At 37.0% G+C, this 21106-nt stretch overlaps 1 protein-coding gene across 5 annotated transcripts in view; it reads left to right on the forward strand.

Annotated features, from left to right (window-relative positions):
* The window catches only part of PAK3 (p21 (RAC1) activated kinase 3), a 367784-nt gene extending 350626 nt beyond the window's left edge, over positions 1 to 17158 (forward strand). For all 5 annotated transcript variants that reach the window (XM_081115367.1, XM_081115363.1, XM_081115365.1 and 2 more), the window contains 2 exons: positions 12272 to 12409; positions 16070 to 17158. In XM_081115367.1, coding sequence (XP_080971493.1) covers positions 12272 to 12409; positions 16070 to 16159 — 228 coding nt within the window. In that variant the 3' untranslated portion in view covers positions 16160 to 17158. The remainder of the gene's footprint in view (positions 1 to 12271; positions 12410 to 16069) is intronic.
* Positions 17159 to 21106: the final 3948 nt, after the last annotated feature.

Below are 21106 nucleotides of genomic sequence, written 5' to 3' on the forward strand. Positions count from 1 at the left end.
TGGTGCTGGTGGCTTGTCCCTCTCTCAGGCCGCAGATACAGGTGCTGGTGCTGGTGCCCAAGGCCACAGGGTGGGTGGCTTGTCCCTCTCCAGGGCTGCAGCCTGGCTGGTCCCCATTCCTCTCTCCCCAGTGTTGAGTGTCTGAACCATTATGGTGTGATGGTGTGAGGGCGTGACAACCATTTGCACATTAGCTCTTTATTATATAGGATAAAAATGTGAGAAGAGAAAATGAGAGAAAGAATCCTTAGAGGGCTTTTTACTCATCCATGAGGAGAGATAGGATTCCCCACTTCCTCAAACTTTCCCCTCCACACTGGTTATATTCCCATCCCCTCAAGGAGTGGGGGATTTTCACAGTTCAGTTATATTATCATGAACAGGCAACACTGAACAGGAGAGGTTAAAGGTGAAGACTAGGGCTATACATTTGAAGGTTTTTTGAATTTCACTGCGTGTTGTGTGTGTGTGTGTGTGTGTGCGTGTGTGTGTGTGTGTCTTTGTTGTGTCAGTTACAACTGAGCATGTAGTCTATGAATTTTGCCTGTTAACACATCATAGAGGCAAGGAATTAGCTACTACTCCACCCACCCCCAGTTATAAAGTAGTTGGGATTTTTTAAAATGTAAATTGCTCTGTACTAATTGACCTAATTTGTTCATAAAATGCCTTTCAAATGTTGCAGAATAATTGACTGTACTAATGTTATGAGGTTGGTACCCTTCCAGGGACAGAGAGGAGACAAGCTTCTTCTTCCTTCCTCCACTGCCGCCTGAAGTCTTTGTACGGAACATAATTGACCTTGGACATGTTTTTATGTGACCCATGGACATTTCTAGTGTAGTCTCTAATAATGATGTGTCTTATTCTTTGTTTACCAAAGTGACTAATGTTAAAATCAAACTTTCCCTCAATATGTAAATCAAATATTAGTGTTCTGATCATCAACCTGACTTGTTTTTGTTAATTTTTAAAACCTGTGATTATAATGACCTGATTCTAAATAAGGATGCAAAATCATTTTCATATTACAAATCTTGGGTTTGTTTTTATCTCAGAACCAAAAGAGTGCCTCTCTATTAACTTTGCATTCACACATAATTGGGGGGTGTCTTTTAAATTAATTCTGATGGAATTTGATATTTGTGAAATGTCTCAGTGACGTTGAATTGAAGGCCTTACTGGACCCTGTGGATGGAGCCTTTTTTATGTGTAATTTTCCAAACCATCATCCAAATTGAGATGAAATTTAAGTGTTCTCATTCTGCCCTTGCTTTAATCATCTGTGGAATGGAATCAAACATTGGATCTTTGGAAGAGAGTTATTGGTATCAATAAGAGGCATCTGAATGCTAAAAACAATATGCAGTATAGTATGCAGACCACTTATCCTGTAATAATCGGTTCTCCAACTTGGCTGCACACTGGAATCGCCTGTGGAGCTTTCAAAGGACCAATGATGTCAGGTTTCAAGGACTAAACCAAATAAATGAAAAGTTCTGTGGCAAGCCTTTTATAGAACCCTGTCTAGATTGAAAAACAAATCTTCATCAACCCACTTGAGCATGGTTATTCAATCAGAAAGGAGCACACTATCATTCTGTCCACATTTTCTCATTTCGTCTACAAAATTGTCATGAGTAACACTTTCAAAGCCTTGTTGAAATCCTGATGAACTCTATATGGCATTCTCTGATTTATCTGTCCAGTAACACTATCAAAAAAGAAATGACATTTTTAGTTCAGTATATACCTCCATGATATGCCATTTTCTTTTAAAATTTTGCTTCTCTTGAAAATGGAGTTCATCATTAAAATATATTAGTTTCCGAGTACGTTGCATATATTGGTGATAATAAAACTATCAGTCTGACTACTTATGATTAGGAGTGCATTATCTCTATGGCTAAGGAGAAGGAAGGGAAGAAATCTAAATTCAGATCTGTTGTCTACACTAGTAGATGCGTTACTTTCCCTTTCCCCCATTTAAAGCACTACGTAAATGTTATTCTTATTTTTTATTATAGAACCAGGGAAATTCTGGTTATCTTGTATTTCTGGAGAAGAGAGTAAAAGCAGGAGAAGAGACTATCTAACAACCAAAAAACAGCAACTCAGGACCAAAGTGCTTCTAGCTTCCTCCAGCCACTGGAACTTGTGTTGTGCATTGGAATGTCTGGGTTTGAAGGCGCGTGCTCATTTGGAATTAAAGTCAGACATAAACTTCCTGATCACCAGAGAAGCAAGCATACTTTGCTAGCACTCAGTCAATATTGTTTTGAATGTATTTCAGGAAGAGCTGGGAGCATTCCCTTCTTTTTCCATAAGCCACTTTAGAACAGTAAGGTTTATTGATGGTTTGTTGACACTCCTCCTACTTTGAAGGCAAGCCTATGCCTAATAGTAGGGACCGGTTGGGATAACTTCAGCTAAAATAATTATAGAACAGTAACAAGGGTTCTTTTTAGTCAGAAGAAAACATTGCCTGTCAAAAGATAGACAGCTTTTAAGAATCATTGGTTGTCAGGAATTTAGCATAGTAAAGTGGGACCTAACCATAGGAAAGCTGCAAGTCTCATTTAGATTGTAATTCAGAAGCAGACGGTTCAAAGTGATGAGTTATGACCCAGAAGATAGCCAAAGGAGAAATTGATTTCACAGCAAACTAAAATCTAAGAGACTCTGGCCAGGTGACAGGGGCTGGGTGGGGAAAATGATGAAAATTTGACTGGGGACCTACTGTTGTCCAAGACTGATATTCCCTTATCCTACTCTTTCTTTTCAAATTTTCCTCAAAAATTTCTTGTGAAAAACTTTGATTATACAGAAAATTTCTAAAAATAGGGTAATAGATATCTATATACCCACCAGATAGACTAAACAGTTATTTTGCCATATTTCTTTTATGTATCTATCTAGCTATAATTTGTATGTATACTTTTTTAACCTTTATTGTTGATGTCCCATTACAGATGTCCCATTTCCCACCACCCTCTGCCTGCCTCCACCCAGTCCCCACCCTCCTTCCTTCTGGCCATCACCACACTATTGTCTGTGTCTATGGGTTATGCATATATGTTCTTTAGCTAATCCCTTCACCGTCTTTTATCCAGTATTATCATTCCCAGGTGTCCTTAAAGCATGGTTTGGGAATAAGCCAAGGGTATGTAATGTTTATTGTCCTATTAGATTGTCTTTATGTGCTGTGCTCAGACTCTTGGTGACCCTATAAATAAGTGGAAAGTCTCAACATAGGGTTTTCAAAGTAAGAAAGTTAAGAAAGATAAAATTTGAGAAAAGAACATGTAGTGATTTACCACTACTTTCTGCTGCACAGGGTGTGATTCCAACCTGCATGTGCTTAGATCATGGTGCCACAAATCTCCGAACAGCTATGAAATATAAGTGCCCCTGTGGGGCGACCATAGGTATCAGACTTATAACTAAGGAGTTAAGTCCCTCATAATCAAAGTTCATTCTAAATAGGCAAAGCATGGAATGTGGTGGTAGATATTTGCCTGCTGAAATACTCACTCACATGTTTTATTCTATGGCTTTTTAAAATCTGTGCTTTCGCAAAAAAAAAAAAAAAAAAAAAATGACTTCACCAAGAAAGTCAGGGTTTTCCTAATAACTAAGAACATTTCTGACCTTTATTATTTTGAAATACATGTATACCTTTTCCAACCTGGTTCTAACATTATTTTAGAAGAGTCTTTGTATTATGATAAAAGGATACTCAGATGTCTTACGCAAGCATCTCAGCAGAGAAAGTTAACCTGATTAAGGCATTGTTAGGCCTATAGCTAGGAGATCCAATGTTCTAACAATATTGCCAAAAATCAGGATATCAGGATGTCTTTATTCCCCTTTCTTCCTCCCTCCCTCCCTCCCTCCCTTCCTTCCTTCCTTCCTTCCTTCCTTCCTTCCTTCCTTCCTTCCTTCCTTCCTTCCTTCTTTCCTCCCTCCCTCTCTCCCCCTCCTTTTCTTTCTTTCTTTCTTTCTTTCTTTCTTTCTTTCTTTCTTTCTTTCTTTCTTTCTTTCTTTCTTCCTTCCTTCCTTCCTTCCTTCCTTCCTTCCTTCCTTCCTTTCTTTCTTTCTTTCTTTCTTTCTTTCTTTCTTTCTTTCTTTCTTTCTTTCTTTCCCTCTGTTCCTCCTCCTCCTTCTTCCTCATTTTCCTGTTCCTCTACCTCTTCTTTTTTGGTAAAGAATTGCCATAGTGCTTAGATGGCAAAATTCATCACTACTTTTCATCTAGGCATAGCCAGTGAATGTGAGGAGACCAGACAAGGAACTGTCTAATGTCACTACCAACTGTATGCATTATGAGTTGAATAGTAAATTACTTTCCCAGGTCTGCCAGTCAGGAGCTCCATAACCTTATATAGATTACCTCTTGCTGGGTCTCCATTTCCTTATGGCTTCAAACAAGTGGAATTTGGTTAGATTATTGGTTACCAGGAGACTCTGGAATTCCATGGAGTTCCTTGGGCTTAAAGTGCCCAAGGGGGAGGTCATATAATACTTGATTCTACCAGAATAATTCCTTTTTAATTTGTTTCCATGTGTATTGGGCTTCCACATGACATTCACTTAAATAAAAGGGAAAGCTCAGCATCTCTTGCTCTGATTCTGTGTTCTTAGGCTGTGGATAGGCTACAGCCTTCCCTGACTGCTGGAAGGGCCATGCTTTGAGTGTGCATAGTTTTTAGGAGTAGTTCCAGAGAAGTTCTCTTCAGAAAGCTTCTCAGAGACCTCTCCTCACCTCCTGACTAAATCTCATAGAATGGAAAGATTGTATCTCATAGAATGGAAAGATTTCCCTTTTCTTACTAAGTAAAGATACTTGATTATGATGTGAAACTGGGCAACCCCACTCTTGCAGGAACCTTGGGGAGAAGCCAGAGAAGAGCACTGCAGTGGTAAAACTGTCGCAGAGACCAAAGGTGTATAGTCTGTGGAGTGATGGGAATAATTGTATGTTATTGTGTACAGAGCTATTCAGCTGAGGAACTGCATATAAAATATGAGTTGAAATAAGTTCATGTAATCTAAAATGCACATTTCACAGATCATATCACAGTCTGGCTGTTTTGATCCTAATATGGTTATTTGGAAAAGAATCTGGGAGTTTCTTCCTGCTTGAATATTCTGAAATGAAATATAAACAAATATAAAATGTTAAATGTTACCTTAGAAATATAAATTAGTTGTAAGTTAAACAAAAAATGGGAGGTGAGGAAGTCAATATACCAAATATAGATAATGCTTTGAAATGTTTTATGCAAAAAGGACCAGAGATATGGGCCAGTATATATAATGGGAAATAGAATCAGGTCCCCTTGACTTCACTGATTTTCTAGTCTTTATCTTTATTTTTCTTCCTCTTCATTCCACTAGCCACCTTCTCTCCCCATTACCCTTTGACCCCTGTCTTTGTCCTATGTCCTCTTATTCCCTTTGCTTCTCATAGTTTCTCTCCTTTACCTCCTGCTTCGTTTTGTTTTCCTACTTTTTCTATCTCTACACCCACCCCCACTTTCAAATCCCCTGTGATTCTAAACCTTGGGTTATGCTTAGGCTGCCAAGGATTGCTTCCTGAGTACACATAGCCTGCTCCACGTTTCTTGATAAGCACTATTAATCCTGAGATATTAGAATGAGCATATGCATTGAGTCATCTGGAATTTATTTTCAGGCAGTGGTCATCCCTTTATGGTTGAAAGGAGCACTCTAAAGCTAGGCCAACACCTAATCTGTCAGTGGTACCTAGTTACCTTTTACCATCAACATATAAGGAGGTAGATCTACATTAGGTTATTTTAAATGATATTTTAAGGATTAAAAGACAACAAAAATATTCCAATAATTTGGTAACAGATGAGAACTACTATGCAAGACAAGTAGAAAGCTAAATTAGACCACATTGTTTATTCAGTAATCATAATGGACTATTGGATTGAATAAGTTTAAAGTATAGACTACAACATCAGTTATATAAAGCTATATTTTGGAGATTTGGACCCATTTACTCTCTTCTTAGAAAGAAAGAAATGTCAGGGCCTTTCATGAAATCCGTAAACACTTTAGAGACAGAAATATATTCTGGCCTTTAACCTCTGACTTCCCAGGTCATGAGTAAACTAAGGTGTCAAGTCATTCATTTCCAAGTCTCTCTCATAAAACACTGAAAGGCAATTTAAAATTCTAAAATGAGAAAGGAATCAGGACAGCAGTAGGTTGCAGGTAACAACCAGAGTAAAAGCTGCTTATAAACTGTCAACATATATATATAGACACTGTTGAAAACAATATAAAACCTCTCTAACTGACTACCTGCCCTTTGTTTACCATTTCCTAGCACATGAAAAACAACCTCAAGAGGGCTTATTTTCTCCATAGAGGAAGAGGCGGAGTTACTCATGCTTAGTGTGCCTCATTTTTAAAAATTGTCTTTATTGATTAAGGTATTACATATGCGACCTTATCCCCCCACTGCCCCCCTTCCCCTTCCTCCCCCCGCTCATGCCCTCCCCCCGCTGGTGTCTGTGTCCCTTGGTTAGCCTTATATGCATGCATACAAGTCCTTTGGTTGATCTCTCCCTCTTACCCTCACCCTCCCCTGCCTTCCCTCTGAGGTTTGACAGTCTGATCAATGCTTCTCTGCCTCTGGATCTGTTTTTATTAATCAGTTTATGTTGTTCATTATAGTCCACATATGCCTCATTGTTTGAAGAGTCCTTGTCTGCCTCTGGTAGGAGAATTCCTACCTCAGAGACTGTGTACAATCTCTATGTAGTGGTCAGGAGAATGGACTCTGGACTTACACTCCCTGAATTCAAATATTGAATCCCTCATTGCTAGGTGTGTGACATTAAGCTAGTTGTAATATTAACCCTGCAGGCCTCAGTTTTTTTATCTGTCAATTGGGAATCATAATTGAGTCTACTACACAGAGTTGTACGGATTAAATGAGCTAATAGTAATTATTCAGTAAATGTTAGATATTAATATTCCCCATGCACATAGTATTTATATAGATATTTATCTTTAGATGAATAGCCTTTCTTCTTGGTCTTATAGTTAAACTTCATTTTATGTTAATAGTTTTATATGAACTAGGTTGGGAGCCTGTTCACCATTTATAACAGAATATCCATAGGAAAAATGTAATTTGAGCCTCAAGTATTCAAGTTAAAAGGAAATGTTTGTACCATAGTCTATCTTCTTTGTAAAGTATGTCTTTATATCAGTGCTTGGGCCTCTCATGGTTATTAACATATTTCCATGTAAGTCCCCTAGTTTGTTTTCTAACATTCTAACCTAGACTTATAAACTCTTTCAATGAACTAAAGTCAGAAACTGAAGCTTTTTAACTAAATGGTTAGTCCTATTGTAAAACTGCCTTAATGAATATTTATATATGGATTATTTTGAAGAAATGTGGTAACTTCTAAAATGACTGCTTTGATTTTTTTTTTAGCTGAGAAAATTGCCAATAATGTAAAATGAATTATTCCTTCAACTGAGTGAAAAAGTTTTCTCTGAGTACTTAGGTAAATTTAGTTGCACATTGGGGCCAATGAAAATTGTGTTGTTTGTGTGTTATTACCAAGATGTTTGAATTATTAAGAATTCCAGAGCATCACAAACTTCTAGGTATATCTCAGTGCATAAGGCCACCATTTGGGGGCCAAGGGTTGTCTTTCTAATATTATAAATAATGTCAATAGATCATAAGGCCTATGTTACCTCTACTTAAGAATTAAACCGACTTTGTTCAATGGTATATCAGAATATTAAAGAAGAGCACCTTTTCTGTTGAAGATCAGTCAGAGAAGACTAAATTTCTGAACTATGTTCCAAGTTCTGGAGGACACTTATTCTTCCCTTTCTTCTCTGGGTTTGCCCAAAGCAGATTTTCATGTTGTGGTCATCTTTTTCCAGTTTTTCATCCCTTTAATGGAATCTCCTTACATATACTGCTCATGGATCTCTCTTCCTTCTCCCACACTGAGGAAGGAGTAATTAGAAGTTATCACATGCCAGGCCTGTTCAACTACAAAAGGTTGTTTATGTCATTCTCAGTGTATCTTCTGATATGTTTAATAGTTTACTTTAGGTTCTGTGCTTCAATACTTTGTATGTCATCTGTTATATCCCGAGCTCAGTTAAATTTATTTATATTTTTTGGCTCTCATTTCATTCAGCAACAGAAATATTTATTGAGCCCCTCTTTTGAGTCCATTGCCATGAAATCCAGCATTGGTCATGTTACGATTTCCACCTTCATGGTCCAGGATGGCAGACCTAGAAAGACATAACAAGTATACACAATAAAGTGTGAAAATGGGCATATGAACAAAGGACTGTGGTAACTCAAAGGAGGAAATTGCTAACTCAATCTGCAGGGTGACCAACTGTCCCACTTTGCTTGGTATTGAAGGACACGGGAACTTCAGTGCTGAAACCTAGGACAGTCCCCAGAAAACTGAGGTGGTTGATCACCATATCTACCTAGGAGAGATTGAAAAGTCTGTAAAAATGAATTGCCATTTGAAATAGAGCTTAAAAGACAAGTAGAATTTCAGTAGGCACCTAAGGGAAATGGGGATAGCATTTTAGGCAGATATGAAAGAACATTTCCAGTTATGGAAATTATTAACAAATTGGTGTGTATAGCTTTGACCATTATGTGCACGTGTGTGGGGGTGGGGACTAAGAATGACTCCAAGGTGAGAAAAAAATAGATATGGGCAGGAAGGGTGAGCAGGTTCCAAATCATTAAGGGTGTTATATGCTTTGTTCGGGAATCTTTACTATATCCTCTGGATCAGTGGTTCAAATGAAACTTTGTTTTGGAAGCATAAATAAATAGGGAAAAAAAGAAATATTTTTTAGATTGAAACAGATATGTGTGGGCACAGGGTCCTAGAATCTCTATACCTATCTCTCTCTTCCACCTATTTTTCCTCTTAGCTGTCCTTTGGGGAACTGTGGGTAACCCAATTGAAAACCACATCAATGAATCATGGGGAGCCACTAACTTTTTTCAAAGCAAAATTATGGATGGCATGATGAGATCTCTGATGGGATTGCTTGGTAAGGAGAATGGATTGAAGAATAAAAAGGCTTGAGTAAAGAAAACCAACCAGAAGGCTATGGTACAGCCTGAGAGAAACTCAACCTTAAGCAAAGACAATGGTTATAAGAGAAATGGATGGGTATGAAAGACATTTCTGTAGGTTGTATTAACAGAAACTAGTAGACTGATTATAGTAAGGGTGGGGGAGAGGAAGGCTGCTGGTTGAGGAAGGAGGACTCAAGAATGATTCTTGGTTTCTTAAGAAGCAACCAACTAAACTGATGAACAAAAATAGATCCAGAGACAGAGAATCATTGATAAGACCGTGAAACATCAGAGGGGAGGCAGGGAAGGAGGGGGGAAGAGGCAGAGATCAACCAAAGGACTTGTATGCATGCATATAAGCATAACCAATGGACACAGACACCAGGGGGATAAGGGCACAAGTGGGGGCGGGGTGGGGGGCAATGGGGTGATAAGAGACATATGTGATACCTTAATCAAGAAGAAGAAGAAGAAAACAAAGAAGAAGAAGAAGAAGAAGAAGAAGAAGAAGAAGAAGCCAACTAAAAAGGAAATCTCTAGTCAAATTTCTAATACCCATTCACTTTCCTTGAGTTTTCACTAACTCAGATAAAACCAAAATGTGATCACTCATGCCTGGATATGTTTTCCTCAGTCTTTCTTCATCTAAGACTTAACTTTGCCAGTAAAATTCTTTTTTTGCTGTGATTGTTGTATTGGCTACAACTGTATTTGTCTCTCATATTCAGGACTTTGGGCACCAGTTTTCCTTTTACAGCTGACACACAGGATGTGTTCCAAAAGTTCATTTTAAGTTAATTATTTGAAACTCAGAGTGCATGTTCCCATAGAACTGGCATTATGCATAGTGAGTAGTTTCCCAGGCTAGTCCACAAAGGTCAGTGTAGACCATAATATAACTGAAATTGTGGATTTTTGTAATGGAAATTAGTTGAAAATATTACTGTTGCAATTAAAGGAAAACAACAGTTGAAAAATCAATCATCTGGCTTTTTGTTTCCTTCAAGTAGTAGTACTTGATGAAAAGCAGGTTGAAACCTAGGAAGACAGAGAGAAATAGATAAGGATTTTTGTGTAAATTGGACAGCACAGCCTTTTAAATTTAAGTAATGTTTTACAATTTTAAAATAATAAAATTGTAGAAAAGTTGGAAAATTGAAAAATGTTTTAAAAATTAAGTCACCAGTAATCCTACCACCCAGAGAGAACCACAGTTCAAATATTGGTGTTTCCTTTCAACTTTTTAAAATCATATCAACAATATTAACTATAGTATATCCCCATGCTTAACTATTATGCAGTCCTCAAAATAATATTTCTGAAGAATTTTTTAAAACATCAAACAATACTTATGATATAGCGTTGAGTAAAAGGCAGCCTTGCATTTGATACCTAAATGGGGGACGAGGGTAAGCAGATCAGCACTATTCAAACTGAAGGAGTCATCTATTAGGTTCCCAATCCAGACCCCCTCCCCACCACCATTGGCCCCACCCCCAACAAAAACCACAGCCATTGTTTTTATAGAAATTCAGAAGAGGACATATGCACTCTTGGAAGTGCTGCAGAGATTCATAGCACTGGTTCCTTTATTACTTTTGATTTTCCTTCAAAATTAAAGGCCTTTCTTCTCCCTGGCTACACTTATCACTAGCACCATTCAGCCTTCACAACTATTATCAAAGTGTGTTGTTTTTTTTTTCATAAATGGAATGGAAAGAGGTATATGCATTTCCTGAGGTAATTGGGCATGGGTTGAGAGAGGTGAGAAAGACAGATAGAGATGTATGTGTACTTGTGAGGACCAAGATTATATGGAGTAGAATGAATTAAGCTAAGAATACTAAACAAAATGTGAAAAAATGAAACAGTATAATATGCAAAAAGATCTACAGAGTGGAAAGAAGGAAAAGAAATTTGTTTATTTAGGGCTGGATTTGGCTACAGAGCAGAAAGCAAACAAGCAAAGGACAGAGTGTGGCAGAATTGTGGCCAGTTGGAAGAAGAGTTTTGGGAGGAGGCAGCAAATGTAATTTGCAGTAACCAATTTTCTTTTAATAAGGGAACTAAGATGCTTTTGTGAGAACATGTGCTTCAAGCACTAATTATCCAAGAACTAAAAACACTGTTTGAACTTAATTTATCTGCTGTGAATGTGCACCATTTGATTTTACCCCAATCAATATCTTCCTAAAAGCCAGTTTATGGATTCTTTTTCTATACTACCTCCTTTTAGTTAAAACTAGATTTGCCACTGACTTGTATTTTGGCATGGAAGTTCTAATAGCTGCCACCTGCATTTGCTGTTCTTCAATAAAAGGAATTTGAAATTAGATAGGAGGAGTGAAGGACAGGAAGTTGTTTGTTTGGAGTATTTAAATGTGAGCTTTTTTAATATCCTGGGGAGGGAGAATGTTTCATCTCACTCTGTATAAACATGTTGCATTGTAATTCTCACTCATTACTATGCAAGAGAATCCCCCTCTATGGGACTTTTTGGCTCTCTAATTTATGTACTTATGAGTTACTAAGTGGGCCGCAAGTCCTTGACCACTGGTTTTCAATGTTCTCTGTAAATTGGAATCTCCTGGAGAGCTTAAAAAATACCAATGCCTGAGTTCCACTCCCAGAGATTTTTATTTAATTGATCTTGGCTGAGAACTGGGTATGGCGAATTTTTTAAATCACCCTAGGTGATTGTGGGAAACATACAATCACCTTTGCAACCATGCCTTCCAGAGGTTATATATACTCAGGTCAACATGATGGGATGTATATGTGTTTCCCAACTCTTTAGAGCACAGATTCACAGGCAATTCTTGGTTTAATTTTCTAGGTGGTTCATCACACATTCATTATAGTATAAGGGTTTTTACTGGTTTAACTTTCACAGAACAACCTCATAACATTATTTCCAATTTTGGGGGGATAGGGCATCTCACTGTCACCTTAGTTACTGCCAAGAGTAATAATTTCTAAATGTTATAGAAACTTTGAAATATATGTCAATGCCATTATGTATACAATAATTTTTAAGATCTACTGTATAAGCAAGAAGAAACTGGATTTGTACCTTCTATGCCAGCTCATAATCCTAATATGTACATGTGCTGAATAGATTTTTCTAATTTTTTTCTATAGGCATTATATCTGATAGCTACTAATGGAACCCCAGAGCTCCAGAATCCAGAAAGACTGTCGGCTGTATTCCGTGACTTTTTAAATCGCTGTCTTGAGATGGATGTGGATAGGCGAGGATCTGCCAAGGAGCTTTTGCAGGTGAAAATAAAATAAGACAATTACAAAGAGTCATTATATTGGGCTTTTATAACTTCAATGTGTGACAGCAAGAGAGCTGTCAAGAGATATCTAGTGAGAGTTAAGCTATAGACCACAGGCACATAAGTATAGACATGCATCTGATACGTGATTGATTGACATATTGCCTTTCTTCTGAAAAGTTGGCAGTTTAATCTATAAATCTCCTTTGCTCTTCCTGGAGTCTTATTTTGCAAGGAAAAAAACAATGTAAATCTCTGGTGTTGCTGTTTTGTTCTAAACTTTACTTGTGCTCCTGGATGTTGTATGCAGGTGCTCTTGGCTGGAGGTAATTCTCTGCATAACTATGCAATTATTTCCATGGCATTTGCTACTCTAAAGCTTTACTGGTCAAAGCCCTTTGCTTGTGATGCCAAATGGCAGGCACCTGCTTGCCTGGGTGAGTAACATCCAGTGGTGAGTGCCTCTGTAACCATTTGTCCTTTTCATGGCTTTCAGGGACTAGTATATACAATAATAATTAGTATCTATGATGTACCAAATTATTTAACCACATTATCTCATTTAATTCTAACAACAGCTCTATAGGGCAGGTGTTATTATCCCAAATTACAGATGTAAAATGAAGGCTTACATAGCTATTGAGTGGTAAACTGGGATTTGAGCCCTGGATTGTCTGACTTTCCACCACACAAACACACAAACCAATTTAGAGCTATATCTCAGGAATAGCTCAGAGATATTGCAAGTTTGGTTCCAGACCACCACAATAAAGCCAATATAACAATAAAGTGAGTCATAATATTTTTGTTGGTGAGAAGTCTTGCCCTCAATTTACAAAAAAAAAGCAACATCCATGAAGCGCAATAAAGTGAAGTGCAATAAAACAAGGTATGTCCATACTTATATTGATAAAGCAACACATGCTCATGATTACACATGTAGCTTCACTGCTGGGGACTGTTCCTCAGGGAAATGTAACAAGCTATGTAACATTCAAGAGCAATGACTGATTGTTCTCTCTGTGACTTTGACCACATACTCAATTTAAACAAAAGATACAACCATGGATTCAGTTCAAGGCAAAAACAATATATATTTCCGTTACTCCTGAACTCCCTCCTGGGACAGGCAAAAAATATCCCACCCCAACCCAAATCACTCCAGGGATAAACCAACTTGAAGGAATTAAGGAAGCTATACCTTTTCTCTTTTGCTACCTATATTTCACAGGCGCTCATAGAAACCTACAATGTCAAATCTGGAATGGCTCTTTATTAATCCTCTAGCTAATCCTATCTGAAATTACAGATGAAAAATCTGAACTTTTGAGTGCTTCACTTATACATCTTTTCACTCTTCCCACCACCCTGTATATACCTCCTGATGCATGTTCCAAGGATAAATGAAGATATTGTTTTCCTATATCTTCTTCTTCTTCCTCTCTCTTTCTCTCTCTCTCTCTCTCTCTCTCTCTCTCTCTCTCTCTCTCTCTATATATATATATATATATATATATATATATATATGCAATAACCTGTATATCGTCTTAAGTCCATATAACTCATTCTCTGACTTGAGCCTATCTATGCCCAGTTTAGAGGTTAGAAAGGAAAGAGGTACATGACATTCACACCACTGGTAGGCTTGAGACAAGACAGGTATTAAGTATTTGTGTGACTTTCTGTATGGCCTGCAGTCCTCTGTTCATTAATTGATATTTATTGAGAAACTCCTCTTTGCAAGGCTTAAGTGCAGTGGGTGATACAAATGTCTTAAGGGTGTGATTCCTCCTCTCCAGAAGTTCACAATCTCCTTGGGTACAAAAAAGTAATAATGCAAGGTTGTTTCAAGACTCATTCAAGCCAATGACGGCCATGATTGTATAGGTGATCAGAAAATGTCTGTAAACAGGAAGGAGTTCTGTTGGGCTTTGAAGGACAGATCAGTTTTAGATAGGTTGAAGAAAAAGGGGGCAGGAATTACAGATGGTAAAACTATAGTGTGACCAAAGGTATGTAGGCAAGGTTTAAGGGAACAGAAAACGGAAAGTATAGCTGAAGAGTTCAAGTGGGAAGTTACAGGAGATAGAACAATAAAGGGTCTTGACACCAGGCTAAAGAGTTGGGACTGTAGATTCCCTCAGATATCTTCAGTGGGGAAATACTGAAGATATCTGAGGGAATCAAATGATGAAAGCTTTGTTTAGGAAGATTAATCTGATAGTATGCAATAAGAATTAGCATCATTTAAAAGTGGAGGTGGAAGATCAAGGGGAAATTATAGTTATAGTTCAAAATTAAAGTTGATTAGGCCTGAACTAGGGAAAGCATGAGACCATTGTAAGAAGCATTGAGAAGAAAGTACTTGATAGCTTATTTCATGTAGAACATAAGACAGAAGGAGATAAAAGTGACTTCAGAATATATAACCAATGGTAGCATTCAATAAAAGCAAAAGTGATATAGGATAATGCAATGGCAAAAACATGTCTTTGCTTCTATGTAGTTTACAAGGAACTGTTATTTACCTTACATGATTTAACCATTGTAATAAGCAGAGAAGAGGATTGAATTTAGGTGCTCTGAATCCAAAGCCCCTATGGTTTACATCACACAAGAGGAACCTGTGTGGGAGTCTTAACATATATTTTTAAATGTTGAATTCAAGGTGACAGAAGAACATTTAAAAGGAAATATCCAGTAGACAATTGGAAAAATAGGACCAAAATTAAGGAAAGAGATTAGGTCATACAATATAGATTTGGGAGTCATTTCCATAAAGCTGATGAGAGGTTGAAATGATCTCCCAAATGAATTAAATTAGAAAGAGAGGATGCTGAGAGCTAAGTTCTAATATGTGGGAAGTGGACGGCGGTGAAAACAGGGAAGAAGATGGCGAGGGAGTAGCCAGTGAGCATGCTTGTAGAAAAGTATCAAGATAGTAAATGTCACAGGCCCCCAAAGAGGAAACCATCTCAAAGAAGGAAGAGATGTTCACTTGTATTAAGTACTGTAGAGGGGCTAAAAGAGAAATGATGGAGGCACAGTATTGGATTTAGCAGTTAGGAAGCCACTGTTTTCAGGGTCAAGGTCAAAGACATTTTTTTCAAGCATGAGAGCTGCTCTTAATAAAATCACCACTTTAAAAAATTCAGAAAGTCAGACTGTTGTAAACACTGAGATTTTACACAACCCCAACTCTGAGTTTCTAGCTCTGCCAGTCAGCTTCCAGAGGATTTCATAATACTGAAGCGGAAAAAAAAATCTAAAGGACAAAAGTAGCCCTAACCGGTTTGGCTCAGTGGATAGAGCATTGACATGCAGACTCAAGGGTCCCAGGTTCGATTCTGGTCAAGGGCATGTACCTTGGTTGCGGGCACATCCCTAGTGGGGAGTGTGCAGGCGGCAGCAGATCGATGTTTCTCTCTCATCAATGTTTCTAACTCTCTATCCCTCTCCCTTCCTCTCTGTAAAAAATCAATAAAATATATTTAAAAAAATAAATAAAGGACAAAAGCTGGCACTATTTTGATAAAATAATCTTTAATTGGGTGCTCAAATACATTTTAATAAAAAAATGGCTGCTTGAGAATGTGAAGTACTATACTTGTTTGGATGAAAGAATTCCAGTTATTCCTTTTTTTTTTTTCTTTTGCAGCATCCATTTTTAAAATTAGCCAAGCCTCTCTCCAGTCTGACTCCTCTGATTATCGCTGCAAAGGAAGCAATTAAGAACAGCAGCCGCTAGGACTGCAAGCCTTACCCCGCACCATCTCCCTCATGAGTAAGACTGAAAACTCTGCTACAGGAAAGAAGGAAGAAAGACAGTCAAATGGGGTGGGGGTTCTTTAACTTTCCAATGAATAGAAACTTCTTATAAGCCTTTTTCCTACTCCCTAAGATTATGTAATTTATTTGTAAGCCTGAATCGCAGCCCAAACAGGGCAGCAATGTCAAAGTGGCCATAAAGTGGTCACTTCTACCGTGAAGCGAAAGAGCCAGTAGTGAATCCCCTCATTTTGTGCATTCACTTTGAAGAAAAGGTTTCTCAAAGGTGCACACTCCCTCTTCATAGTGTTGTGTTGGTTTTTAAGTTAGAGAGTAGTCCCTCTTGCATTCAAACCTCTTTCAAAGCTCCTTACCCAATGTGATGTTTTTCACTTGCATTGTCATTAGATGTCCAGAAAAAAAGATGTCAAAAACGTGTTGTTTTTTTTTAAAAAAAAGAAAGCAAAAAATAAAATAAAAACAAACAAAAAAAAAACAAACAAATGAACAAAAAAAGAGCAAGTACTGTGTGAATATGTGGAAGTCCATGCCCTAATAGAATTGCAATTTTTTATTCTTCTTCTACAGTGGTGGCTTGGTTTGTGTACCTGTTTTTCTGCACTTGCACTGGAAAAGGTTTCTTTTAAGATACTTTCCAAAAGCAAGGAGCAATATATGTGTTCAGAAAAGGCTTTAAAAACTTTATAAATAAAGCTCTGATGGTGAAATCCTGTCACATTTTCATGATGATGCTTAAGAGGCAGTTAATTTATCATTTATGTAAATCAGCTTGTACAACTTCACGATATGTGAAAAAGAACATACCAAAACTGTGGGACTCCTGATGAGTGAGTGAGTGAAGGTCCTGAACCTAGGAAATCCTCATAGGAGAAACCATACTTAAACCAAGATGGGACACTAACCAAGAGCCAAAAGGAAAATAAGTATGAAGTACTGATATTCTTGATGGACAGTAAGTAAACAAAATTTAAAAATACCTAATTTAGCCCTTTCTTGTGCATATGAAATATATGCACTTAAAATAGACACATCAGGGGGAAACACACCCATTAACTAACATTTGCTTAGGATAAAAGATGTTTATTTTGACAATTTATAACATCTTAAAATTTAAAATGATCTGGAGAACAAATATTTTTTTTTGTAAGCATTCAACTCTGTAAGAAATGGGAGGTCAGTGAAAACTATATCCCAATCAACATTTGGCTATAAGTACTTGTTTCAATTTTCTTTTTAGACCACCAATTTCTGTATCAGCATATAGTGTGTTCATACTTAGTGTTTTGGGCTTTTGAATTTCAGAAACATGCTCATAAAGACTTGGAAGTTCTCCAGTGAAAATAATTAGGGTGTGCAATCATATACCCCAAGAAATATAAGTCCAACTGAATTCCTTTTGTGGCTTGGAGAAAACATAAAAATTTGACTAGTATTTCACCATGGATCTATTTATTTAAAATCAACAGTTGGCACTGCTTGAATCTTCTGTGAGTAGAAAAATATCTAGAGGATATCTGCATAGAAAAGGATATGCTTCTCTTTTGAAAGAATTGTCAAATTTTATAAATTCTGCAAAGTTGTTTCTCAAAGCCTTTGAAAAGCTAACCGTTTGTGTTTTAGAAAGCTTCTTGATTAGTAGTATATCTGAATAGAACCTATCCACATTAAGCAGGAGGGGGAAAGAGGTCAATGCCTTGGACCTCTCTCCTTCTCTGCTGAGATACATCCATCCATCTAACCATCCATTTATTCCTTATAATGAAAGTACTTTCATTAGAGAGTTTCTGCTAACCATATAGTGCATATTTATGTTTAGGTGATGACACCACTGGTGGATTTCCTATTTTCTTATTGTTTTCTTTAACTATAAAATTTGGGAGGGGCTTGAACTCCCACCCCAGAAATGTCCACAGTGGCATGAATGGGATAAAATAACAAATGTGAAAAGAAAATCAAATGGAAATATTAATTTGAAGCATACCACGTTATCTTTGAAAAAATATGGCCGGGCCTGAATATTTTAATGCCACAGTGTCCTAATGAGAGAAAGGGGACTGTTAATTTTTATTTCATTTAAAATTAAGTATTTGAATATTTTTTTCATTCATAGTGTCAGGGAATTCAATGAAATAATACCTGGGATGCAAAAGGAATTTAGTACATTTGATAACTATACCCTTCCAATGGAGAGAGCCTCAAACCTGGTTGGGGATTCCTACTAGGTAGTTGTAAAATAACATCGTTTTTATATCATAAAGGCCTTTTTTTGCGGGGGAAGACTTGGAGCAGTGATTCTTCATATCACTGTAGGCAGAGAAATGGCTGCTCTTTTATGCTTTCAATTCAGCATATTAACCATGAGAAGCCAACTACTTTATCACATCCCACTATACCAAGATTTTATAATATATCCCAATAGGCTTTACTCTTACAAATTTATATCTATGTCAAATTTAAAATAAAAAGTTTCTAAAGTCCCTTCCCCCATTAGAGAGTTATGTATATTTCTAATAATTATTAAGAAAGAAGCTGAAAATGATGCTGAAGAATTCACATTTGGTACACTTGAACAACTTGGATTCCAGATGGTTCATAGTTTATTCCATTTCCCTGGATTTTTTTAAAGCTCATCTTGACACAGGTGAGTCTATCCAGATCTTTGAGGTTGAAAATGTGCCCTGGAATAATGAGGGCATATGATCAAATGTTGATTCCAAAATGTCCTGAGATTGGAATAGGGCAGTGGGAAAGTCAGGGAAGGGTGTGAAGCACAGTAAAGATTATTTATTTAAGAAAGAAAGAAAAAAACAATGTAACAAGGATCCGGTGCGTTGTCATAATCCCATGAGGATTTTTGGATGACACAATCTCCTCAAATCAGTCACCATGTTGGGTAATGACTTCGTTCTTGCTGATCTCGTTTATGTGTCATTGTAAATATTTGTGTGTCCATGTTACATTTTGGCTACTGGATGGCCAAGTCATATAATAAGATTTAATTCAAGTAATTATTCTTTAACTGTGTTATTCAGATTTCTTTCAGGCTTGTGAATTGCACCCCATCACTTGAGTTTAACCACCTGATCCCTACATCTATCCTTCCCCTATGAAGCACATTCCATTGCTAAAAGAAAAAGAAATATGAAATTGCTTCCTGTTGTCTGTATAAATGTTTTGATAGTTTGAGAAGTTTGTCTATAAATAATATTTCTCAGCTCAAAAATTGTGTAAATAATTATATTACATTGCTCAATGGGTTGTTTATTTCTAACAAGGCTGCCAGTTCTCAGAGAGAATCTATAAATCACTTTTAAATAACATAAACAGGGATTACAACTATGTAAAAATAAGTGTGCATATGGAAAAAGACTGGGAACACAGATAATTGAAATCAGTTGTGTTAGGGTGGTGGGATTATGCAACATTATTTTTCTTTTAAAATTTTTCTTTGATATTATTATAATATTGCTTTATAATAAATAAACATCAGAAAGGGGACAATAGAAAAATAGAAAAGATGCCGGAAACAGATGCCTTCTGGCCAGAGCCCAGAGCATGCAGGGCACAGATGTTTTATAGTTACAATTATTCCATAGGCTTTATATTTGCTTGAGTGCTGAAGTTGGCCCATGCTTGGGTATGGCACCTGCTCTCTTAAGGGACTATTATCTATAAGTTAAAGCTAGGGAGATGTTGCTATTAGAACTTTATACACATCCTTCTGCTTTAAACCAGGCTGTCCTCCACTTTGGTATGTCATCAAGGTTTCTGTTTTGGTTACTTTAATTGGATAGGTGACATTTAATTAGCCCCCTTGATCATATGTGTTTTAGGTATCACCCTTCTGGATCATTTTAGAAGAGTTTCAGGTTGAATTTTGGGAGAAGAGAAAGATAAAATTTCCAAGTCCCACTTTCTTTTCTGACATGATATTATATCATCCAGTTAAGATTCTTCTTTTAATGACCAGTAGGCAATTCTCATTGATTTAACTAGAAGTTATTATGACTTGCAATTAAAAGCTGAATATGAAAACATTAAGAGAAATATTTAGAACTAATTTTGCCTGTTGGCATTCAGTCACAGTCCTGCTAGCTTTGGCTTGAGATGGCCTCCAGGTACTTTCTGCACTGCCTGATTATAGGTTGTATACAGTGGTTGTCATTGTTAAAGAGAAAATGGAGACTATCTACCAAAAGCGGGGAATTTCCTTGTAACTCACCAAAGAAATTTTAGGTGAGGACTTTCATAATGAGGAAGTGGCCTCAGATGCTACTCAGTTTCACCAAGTGCAGACCCTGTACCTAGAGAATCCACAGGCTTTTCATTGAACATTCTCAACATAAAAATGTGTATGGAAGTCTTAACCTTGGCATCTCCAGTTGAGTCTCATGGTCCTTTTCTGAGCTACTTGCAGTTAATATTCAGTTAAATAAAGGCATGGCCAGTGATGCAAGCTTCTCCTAGTTTCTGAGCAAGAGGACTGCATTTCAGCATTTGTAAATTGACAGTCTAATAGGCCTTGGATTTTAAATGAACTTAACACACAATTCTGAACATATATTTGCATGTGGATTGGGAAGAAAATAAATGGGATCATGGAAATATTTTTCCAAAAAATATTTTTTTCTTGAGATTTGTTTATGATATAATTGTTTATTTGGTTAGCTTTAATTTTTTTCTCTTCTTTTCTGATCCCACATTATTTTAGTAACTAAATAAATATAACCTAACTCCTCACTCATTGGGAATGCCTGTTTAATATTAAACAATATCCAACCAAATCTGCAAATTCAGGAACCGATATATCACCTCCATGTGCACACTTCTGTGTACAAGTATACTGTGCTACAGTTAATATTTACTGCTATGTAATATAGTTGAACTTACAAGATAAACTTATAGA

Source organism: Myotis nattereri, assembly GCF_964212035.1.
Source record: "Myotis nattereri genome assembly, chromosome: X".
NCBI lineage: Eukaryota > Metazoa > Chordata > Mammalia > Chiroptera > Vespertilionidae > Myotis > Myotis nattereri.